The sequence below is a fragment of the Panthera pardus genome, unplaced genomic scaffold, assembly GCF_024362965.1.
Source record: "Panthera pardus isolate Hobbes unplaced genomic scaffold, ASM2436296v1 HiC_scaffold_8, whole genome shotgun sequence".
Classification (NCBI taxonomy): Eukaryota; Metazoa; Chordata; class Mammalia; order Carnivora; family Felidae; genus Panthera; species Panthera pardus.
The window spans coordinates 51488021-51498388 of NW_026527013.1; the positions used below are offsets into that span (position 1 = coordinate 51488021).

A 10368-nucleotide genomic window follows, 5' to 3' on the forward strand; every position below is an offset into this window, starting at 1 on the left:
TGCATATAGTTTCAGCAGCCTTGGAAATAAGTCATCATCTGCTCACCTTCAGGTAATAAATCATGCCAGAAAAATAAATAAAGTGATCAGAGGCAGCCATTTTACTGTCTTTGGTATCCTAAAAAGAACAAATGGTTAAGAAGATGAAGAAGATGAAGAAGGAGAAGTAGAAGAAGAAGAAGAAGAAAAAGTAGGGTATTTTAAATATTCACAAGCCTGAATGGCTTAAATAGGGACTTTTTCACCTCCTTATGCTTTTCCTCCCGACTCTTTCTAGCTCCTGCAGTGTGATAGTCCACGGACAGAATCACAAAGCCTCCTTCAGCAGAGTTCCTCCCCCTTTAGAGGACATCCCACCCAATCTCCAGGATACAGTTATCGAACTACTGCACTGAGACCTGGAAACCCCCCCTCTCACGGTTCTTCAGAATCCTCCCTCTCTTCTACGTCCTATTCCAGCCCCGCCCACCCTGTATCCACAGACTCGTTGGCCCCATTTACGGGGACACCAGGGTATTATAGCAGCCAGCCACATTCTGGAAACAGCACTGGCAGCACTCTTCCAAGGAGGAGCTGCCCTTCTAGTGCTGCTAGCCCTACCCCACAGGGCCCCTCAGACTCGCCGACCTCAGACTCGGTCTCCCAGTCCAGCACAGGAACTCTGAGTTCCACCTCCTTCCCTCAGAACTCTAGGTCGTCATTGCCATCAGACTTACGGACTATCAGTCTGCCCAGTGGGCAGTCCGCTGCCTACCAGGCCTCCAGGGTATCTGCGGTTTCCAATTCACAGCACTACCCACACCGTGGGAGTGGGGGTGTGCACCAGTACCGACTCCAGCCACTGCAAGGCTCAGGAGTCAAGACTCAGACAGGACTTTCCTAGGGCTTCTGGATTTGGGCAAACAGAACTGAATGAGCCCATAGCTGCTTCCTTCCAGCTGCCTCTGGAACCTAGGCCGAGCATATTGCTGGGGAAGAGGGTACAAGGTGCCAGAGGACTGGGTCTGGTCGACAAGAAACGAGACTTGTGGTCGTGACTGGCTCTGGCCTTGGAGAAAGATGTAAATCTTGTCTGAAGCAGAGACTATAAAGAAGTTTCTCCCTGCTGTTAAGGGTACATTGTTGACAAGCAAATGGTGTTCCGGTTAGTAACGGTTCTAAGTGCAATGAGTCGTGTTGAAGCCTCTGTCTCCCGTCCTTGCCTGTAGCCTGTAGTCACTTGTGCAGTGGGGACATCTTTTTACACACACACACACACACACACACACACACCCAAAAAAGTTTTCTTTTCAGAGGAAAAAAATGAAAAGAGCCAATCTCTAAGCCCCAAGCCATCTGAGTAATAGTAGGGTTTTTATGCACTTAAGAAGAAAGGTAGGTATGTAAATTTTCACCCTGTGACAGACAACCATTCCAAAAGCAGGTATCTGGCCAAGATGTGCCCACCAAGAATACTCCCTACCTTTGTCTTAAAATCACCAAGAAATATAGGCAGGGATAGCAAAGCTTGGAATGTGCTCTGGCTGAGGGGTGCCTGGCTCTCTGAAGAAGAGCTCCTGGTCAACTCGATTCAGGAGCAGGTGATTGTCTGAGCCCCCAGCTGTTCCCATACCACTCCCCTCCCCAAGCTGTCTCACAGCTCAGTAACCCAGAAAGTAAGTAGACAAAAGAGGAATAAGTGAGATGGGCCAATTGCATTGCTACTTATCAGCTGTTGGCAATAAATTTGATTAGTAAGGATCCCAAGTGCTTTGGGACTTCTTTGAATTTTATTTTTTCTACTCCCTGTTAATCAGGAGTTGACGATCCCACGAGTAGGACCGCCTCCATGATTAGGGAGCACGCACTTGTGACTGCAGGGTAAGAGTGGAAAGAGATGTTTGTGGAGTGGCACCGACAGGACTGTGATTGTGTGGGGCATGTCCCACATTTCTTTGGGGGATGCTTATTTGAGAGTGGCCCAGGTGAGAGAGTTATAAAGCCACCCACACACCTAACACTGTTCTGGATGAGAGACGCGAGCAGACTGGCTTCTCCCCATCAGTGCATTGTGCCTGCTGTACACCCCTGGAGGAGCCCTGGAGCCTGCCCAGGTGGGGTACACAATCTTTTTAAAATTCCATACGGTTGCCAGCTTATTTCTTTCACTTGTTTACTGTAATATCCGGCGTGTTTTTATTTATCTAATTTTGTATTCAGTTATAACCATGGTAGGGGTAGCAAATATATGACAGGTGTAATCCCTGGTGCTGCAGTGGACCTTACTTCTTTTCTTTTGGACAAGATAATACTGTGAGTCTCCTTCCTTCCAGTTTGTTTTCTCCTCCTTTTTTCCCCCAGCCTCTTGCATCCCCTTCTTTTCTACCCTCTCTTACAACTATCATATGCACAGTCTTCTCTCTTTGTGTGTGACTGTTACAAAATTTCACTTTTTCAAAATTGAAATCAGGTGTTTGCTCAAATGAGGGGAGATTTCTTTTTTTTAATGCTGAGACCTCAGCAGAATACTTTTCTTTTTGTTGTTTCCCCCACAAACCCATCAGTCTGGGAGAGCGTTGGGAGTGGAAATCATGTTGCCTGGGATGCTGGTTTCTTTGTATATTATATAAAACGTATGTAAATGTCTCTCCATTTGGGCTGGGGTTTGCATTCTCCCCTTGGCTGTTAACCAAGGGGAGAGGCCAGCGGGCAGGCGGCCCTCACCCTGCCTGGCACGTGCAGAGACCCCAGCCACTCTGTGTGGGCAGGGTGCTGTCAAGACCAGACCTCTGGGGGGGGGCGGGGGCGGGGGGGGGGGAACTCTTGGAAGGGAAGAAGTATCACTTCTTTCTCAAGTGGAGTGTTTACACCTTGCTGTAACATTTGAACTTTCACAAGAGATGTAATAATTTTGATAATAAAATTCTTAACCATAATAATCATCAAGTTGAGAACTTCTTTGTCCAATTCTGTGACCTTGCCTTACCTGGTTTTCCTAATGCTACCCTTACCTGAAGAGGCAAGATGGACCCATGTTCAGGAGAATGTGCTCTTGGTGGAGTTGTTTTGCACATAATGGACTAGGAATGTGGATTGATCTTCTACACCCTTTTTTAAAAAATGTTTATTTATTTATTTATTTTTTAGAGAGCACAAGCAGGGTAGGGGCAGAGAAAGGAAACAGAGAATCCCAAGCAGTCTCAATGCCATCAGCTCAGAGCCTTATGCGGGGCTCAAACCCACCAACCTGAGCCAAAATCGAGAGTCAGAGGCTTCGCCAACTAAGACACCCAGGTGCCCCTCCTTTTATGATTAAAGTCAGGCCATCATCAAGGCCATTCAGCAACAGCAAAGCTAAACATTGTGGACTGGGTTGAGCCAGATTGGAGTTCTTGACCTTGGCCTCATTCATTCAGCAAGTATTTATTGGCCCTCTTCTTTCCCATTCAAAAATAATACCAGGCATTGTTTTTGTTGGTGGGTTTATGCTGGTTAAATGGGGGATGGGGATAGGCAAATACAGTCATGGAGCTTCTATTCTAGAGCAGGGTGAGAACTAAACTAGTCCGTAATTTCAAATAGTCATTACCACGTTGTTATTTCATAGCAGATATGTAATGAGGAGGTTGAGGTGCCATTCTAGATTGGTTGGTATGGAAAGGTCTCTGAGTTTACATTTAAGCTGAGACCTCAGATGTTAAGGAGGCAGTCCTGTGTCAATATGAATAGAGATCATTCCAAGGGAATTAGAACAGCAGGTGCAAAGCCTCTGAGCTGGAATAGACTTGATATAGTGAATGACCAGGACAGGGATAGTGGGTAGCAAATATCCAGGAAGATAGGGGATTAGATCATAAAGAGTCAGCAAAAGTGTTTTCTGTAAAGGGCCAGATAGTAAATATTTAGGCTTTGCAAAGCATGTGGTTTCTGTCAGAATCATTCAACTCTGTGTTACAATATAAAAACAGCAATAGGCCATGCTTGGGTGTACTCCAATAAAATTATTTTCACAGAAACATATAGCATGTCAGATTTGGCCTATAGGCTATGTAATTTGCTGGTTCCTGATAAAGAGCCTTTGGGTTTAAAGAATGTGGGTTGTTGTTTTTTTTTTTTTAATTTTTTATTTTTTTAATGTTTATTTTTGAGAAAGAGACAATGTGAGTGGGTTAGGGGCAGAGAGAGAGGGAGACACAGAATCCAAAGCAGGTTCCAGGCTCCGAGCTGTCAGCACAGAGCCTAACGCGGGACTCGAACCCACGGACTGTGAGATCATAGCCTGAGCTGAAGTCGGACACTCAACTGACTCAGCCACCCAGGCGCCCCAAGAATGTGGGTTTTAAATACAGTGAGAAAGTCATTGCAGGATTGACATAGTGACATATTGACATAAAGTGACATATTTTAGTTTATGATTTGTTGCTTGGTTTTTAAAAATTATTCTGATTGTTTTGAATTTGGGAGAGATGAATAAAAAACAAGAAACCAGTTCAGAATTTATAGCAATTATTTAGGTAGGCAGCAGTACAATGGTGGCTTACATTAAGATGGTAATAAATGAGGATAAGGTAAAGTAGTTAGAATAGGTTTTACAAGTAAACAGCAGTGCTTGCTGATGGTTTCATGTGGCAGTATTTTGCCCTAACATTTGTTTGACAAGATATTTACAGAAGGCTCTGATAGATTGCATTTTGCAAATAAGCACTGGAAGGATTCACAGATAGAGGAGATGCTCTCCATTTCTTTAAGGAACTTAGAAAGTAACCAGTTGAAGGGGCGCCTGGGTGACTCAGTCAGTTAAGCATCCATCTCTGGATTTCAGCTCAGGTCATGATCTCACGATGTGTGAGATTGAGCCCTACATTGGGCTCTGGGCTGACAGCTTGGGATGATCCCAAGAGCCTTGGGATTCTTTCTCTCTCCCTCTCTCTGCCCCTCCCCGGATCATGCTCTCTCTCTCTTGTGAAATAAATAAAAAATAACTTTAAAGGTTTTTAAAAAGAAAATAACCAGTTGGAGACATAATAAAAATTATTTTCTTCTTAGAAGACCCTCTTTAAATGTCCGTTGGAATACCTAGTTAACTTCCCACCAGCCACAGCCAAATTCTGCCTAGAGTCAGTAGGTGCCTGGTCCTTGTTAAAAAACATTTTCATATGCAGTGCCTTTTTTGTCTTACAATTCTGTGATAAAAGCAAGCCAGATGCTTTCTAAAACATACTTTAAAGATGAGAAATTGAGGCCTAGTGCAGTGTTTCAGCTGTACTGAAGAGCTTCGGATAATGAATAAGCCCATATGATTTTTGTCAGAATTGGAAGGTTTTATTCATAGTTTACTAAACATGTACTGTGTGCTAGGCTACAGAGGTACAAGGAATATGAAGGTGAATAAGGCAGCCAACTACCTATATTATCAAGTACTTACTCTGTATTACTAGGTATTATGCTTTTGATACAGTATTAAAATAGGAAGCTGAACAGTACTATAGAAATAAGCTACTGCAACTGTCCTCCTTATTATATATGACTTTGCAGTTTACCAGGCTCTTCTGTTTATGTCATTCTATCTCATTTATGCTTAACAATGCATAATGTAGGTATTACTCCCATTTTACAGGGTTTTTTGAATGAATTTCAGAGGATACGACTTGTCCAAGATTTCTCTCTCCTAAATGATAGACTAAAGCAGATAGCCATGGAAATTGTGCAGTTTTCACAGGAAACAAATAGAGACAACTAGAGAGTCTATGAAATGGACTAGAAATAATCACTTAACTAGCTGAAAGTATATTATACCTTTTCCTATGTTAAAAACAGTAGTTTGGCCTTTTTTGGCATCAGTTTGATGGTGCAGAGTTCTGTTTAACAAAGATCACCCTACCCTGAAGGAATAAAATGCACAGTTGTCCAATTGGAGTAGGCCATTTGCTTTGAAACTACACTGATTATCAATTCATCGAACAGCTGGGACAGCCTTCATAACTTGCTGTGAAGCTCAAGAGAGAGAAAGTTATTTGCCAAGGTTTTTGGTGTTTTGTTTCATGAATTAGGTAATTTTTATTTTAAGTTTGTTTATTTTTGAGAAAGTGTAGGGGAGAGGCAGAGAGGGGTAGAGAGAATCCCAAATAGGCTCCACACTGTCCATGTAGAGCCCGACGAAGGGGGCACAAAACCTGAGATCGTGACCCGAGCTGAAATCAAGAGTCTGTGCTTAACCAACAGAGCCACCCAGGTGCCCCACCAAGATTCTTAATATACTCTGTGCTAAAGATTGATAAAGAGAGTAGCTGGGAGAAAAGCATAGTTTTTGAAGGAGATGATGTCTCCTATAACTTCTACCTACTCCTATATTCAAAACTTAACCTGGCAAGGATTCTGAAATAGTAGTATTGAATATTTCTCAAATTCCCCATAAAAGCACACAGAGCAGTCATGATAGCAAAACAAAACATTGGGCAACTTAAAAACAGACTGGCTGGCTCAGTCCGTGAAGCATGTGAATCTGAATCTTGGGGTCATGAGGTCACCTCCACATTGAGCATAGAGCTTTAAAAAAAACAAAAACAAAAAACCTTGGGCAACTTCACAAAAAAATTAGGTGTCCCTGTGAGCCTTGAAACAAAAGGTGGGTAGAAATAAACCGCCAATGGCCACAATACCTGCATGGTGTCCCCTTCTGTTTCATTGGAAACAATGGAGCATCTGATGCGGGCTGGAGCTGTTCAAGAAAATTCATATCAACAGAGTACCCAGGACAAAGGTGCGTACTGGAAGGGAACTCTTGATACAGTCCAAATCAAGCAAGACAATTAAAATAGAGATGCGGGGGGGGGGGGGGGGGGGGCGGGGCAGGGGAGGAGGTCACCTTAAAGGATGTGTTTGGAATAAGAGTGAAACTAGGATTCTCCCATTAAATCCAGGATATATTTATTTTCCTTCAGGGAACAATGTAATGGTTATTAAATAACTTCCTTTGGGGGGTGCCTGGGTGGTTCAGTTGGCTGAATGGCTGACTTCAGCTCAGGTTATGGTCTCGTGGTTTGTGGGTTCAAGCCTTGTGTTGGGCTCTGTGCTGACAGCTCAGAGCATGGAGCCTGCTTTGGATTCTGTGTCTCCCTCTCCCCCCCTCCCCTCGTTCTCTCTCTCTCTCTCTCTCTCTCTCTCTCTCTCTCTCTCTCAAAAACAAACATTAGGGGAAAAAAGTTAAATAACTTTCTTTGGTCTTTAACTCCTGAAATAAACAACTGGTCATAAAGTTCTAAGCATGTTCAGTGCTAAATTTAAACAGCTCTTGTTTGCACAGTCCACACTTTAATATTTACGGACAAATTAAAGACTCATAAATCACGCTTCCCCTCTAAAAATGCAGAAAAACTAACTCATGTAAATATGGTAACAAAATGGATCAAAGTCAAGTCCCAGTTATGAGAAAGTAAAGAGCAGAATAATATTCCCATGAACAATAGAAGCCTACTAAACACATGTAAATAATTTTTTAGAAGTGAGAAATACCTCCCAAAAAGAGGACTTTCTCAGCTTGGTAAAGAACAACTACAAGAATCCTCCACCTAACATCGTACCTAGTGGCGAGAAACTAGAAGCTTTCCCGTTAAGGTTGAGAATAGGGATGGGTAGGGAGTTTAAAACAAAAAGGTGTGACTCAGTTGGTTAAGCTTTCAACTCTTGATTTCGGCTCAGGTCATGGTCTCCTGCAGAGTTTGAACCCTGCATCAGACTCTGCTGACAATGCAGACCCTGCTTGGGATTCTCTCTCTCCCCCTCTCTGCCCCTCTCCCACTTGGTCTGTCTCTCCCAAAATGAATAATAAAAAAAAATTTTTTTAATAAATATTTTTAAAAAGGAATAAGGTAAGGAAAGGAGGAAGTCAACTCTTGTAAAACATTGTACTGGAAATCATAGATAATGCTATAGGACAAGAAAAGAAAATAAAAGGCACACGGATTGGGAAGGAAGAATTTCACAGATGACACAATCGTAGCAAATCTGAAAGAATTAACAAAACCTCATAGGACTACTGAGCATTTATAGCAAGGTTGCAGAATATAAGATTAATATACAAATGTCACTTGCTTTCCTGTACACCACTAACAATTGGAATTTGAAAACTAAAACATTTACATTAGCACCAGTAAAAGTGAAATAGGTATAAGTCTTAACAAAATATGTACAAGACTTATATGGAGAGAACTACAAAACCAGTGACAGAAATCAAAAGAAAACTAAACAGATATTACACGGTCGTGGAAAGGAGGAGTCCATATTAAAATGTCCATTCTTAACTGGTCTATAGATTCAGAATCCCAGCAAGTTATTTTGTGGATATCAACAAATAGGCAAAGGACCCAGAATAGCCAACACAATATTGAACAGAAGAACAAAGAAGAGTAACACTACCTGACTTCAAGACTTAAAGCTACAATAATCAAGATTGTGGTATTGGAGGGGTGCTTGGGTGGCTCAGTCAGTTAAGTGTCTGACTCTTGATTCTAGCTCAGGGCATGATCTGTCAGTTCATGAGATTGAGCCCCAAGTCAGGTTCTGTGCTGATAGCATAGAGCCTGCTGAGATTCTCTCCCTCTCTCTTCCTCTGTTTCTCTGCTCCTCCCCTGCTCACATGTTCTCTCATGCTCTCAAAATAAACTAAAAAAAAAAAAAAAAAAAAAGTGGTATTGGAATAAGAATAGGCAAATAGACTAGAGTACCCAGAAATAGACCTACACAAAGATAGTCAACTGATACTTGACAAATGAGCACAGGCAATACAGTGAAGAAAAGATAGTCTTTTCAACAAAGGTGTTATAACAACTGGATATCCACAAAAATTAACTCAAAATGCATTATGACCTAAATGTAAAAATGAAAACTATTAAACAACTGGAAGGTAGGAGAAAGTCCAGAAAACTTTGGGTTTGGCAATGGCATTTTAGATAAAAACCCCAAAGCCTCCATCCATTAACGAAATAATTGGTAAGCTGGACTTGATTAAAGTTGACTTCTGTTATGCAACAGGCATTGTCAAGAGAAGGGGAAGACAAACCAGACTGGAAGAAAATATTTGCTAAAGATACATCTGATAAGACTGTTAATCAAAAATATACAAAGAACTCCTAAAATGAAACAATAAGAAAACAAACTAAAGCAATCTACAAATTCAGTGGTGTCCTTATCAAAATTCCAATGGCATGTTTCCCTGAAATGAATAATCTTGAAACTTAAATGGAGACACAAAGAGCCTGAACAGCCAAAGCAATCTTGAGAAGAACAAAGATGAGACATAATGCTTTCTGATTTCAAACTATACTGCAAAGTTATAGTAATCAAAACGGTATGGTACTGGCATCAAAACAGACACATAGATCAGTAGAACAGAACAGAGAGCCCAGAAATAAACCCACACATACAGGGTCAATGTATTTACAACAAAGTACCCAAAAATATACAATGGGGAAGACAGTGTCTTCAATAAATTATATTGGGAAAACTGGATGGTTACATGTAAAAGAATAAAATTGGACCACTATCTTACACCATACACAAAAAATGAACTTTAAATGGATTAAAGACTTGAATGTAAGACCTGAAACCATAAAATTGGAAGAAAACATAGGCAGTGAGCTCTTTGACATCAGTCTTGGTTGTGAGTTTTTGAATATGACACCAAAGCAAAGGCAACAAAAGGGAAAATAAACAAGTGAGACTACCTCAAACTAAAAAGTTTCTGCATAGCAAGGGAAACTGTCAACGAAATGAGAAGGCAACCTATGGAATAGGAGGAAATGTTTGCAAATCACATACCTGATAAGGGATTAATATCCAAAATCTAAAAAGAACACACAATTCACTAACTCAAATATTTAAAGATAGAGAATCAGAATAGACATTTTTCCAAAGAAAAAATAAGGGTGGACAACAGGTATGTGAAAAGGTGCTCAACATCACTAATCAGGTAAGTCCAAATCAAAACCACAATAAGATGTCATTTCAGGGCACCTGGGTGGCTCAGTTGGTTAAGCATCCTACTCTTGATTTAATTTCAGATCATGTTTTCACAGTTTGTCAGTTTGAGCCCCACATCAGGCCCTGCGCTGACAGCCTGCAGCCTGCTTGGGATTCTCTCTTCTGCTCTCTCTGCACCTCCCCTGCTTGCACACTCTTTCAAAATAAATAAACTTTAAAAAATTTTAAAAAGATGTCATCTCACACCTATTAGGATATCTTCCCCTCCCACCTCCCCCCCACCCCCAGTTTGGAAGCCAGTTGAATTTCTGATGGAATTTACTTACAATAGGGTGGCCAGGCCCTTCCATGCTGCCCAGGGCTCCAGGCGTAGGAGCAGAAACACAGTTTAAGGCTGAGGCTGCTGCTGTG

The 10368-nt window shown here is 41.6% G+C and overlaps 1 protein-coding gene across 15 annotated transcripts in view; it reads left to right on the forward strand.

Moving 5' to 3' along the window:
- SETD5 (SET domain containing 5) overlaps positions 1-2918 on the forward strand; it is an 81960-nt gene extending 79042 nt beyond the window's left edge. For all 15 annotated transcript variants that reach the window (XM_019428266.2, XM_053897436.1, XM_053897435.1 and 12 more), the window contains one exon: positions 278-2918. In XM_019428266.2, coding sequence (XP_019283811.1) covers positions 278-883 — 606 coding nt within the window. In that variant the 3' untranslated portion in view covers positions 884-2918. The remainder of the gene's footprint in view (positions 1-277) is intronic.
- Positions 2919-10368: the final 7450 nt, after the last annotated feature.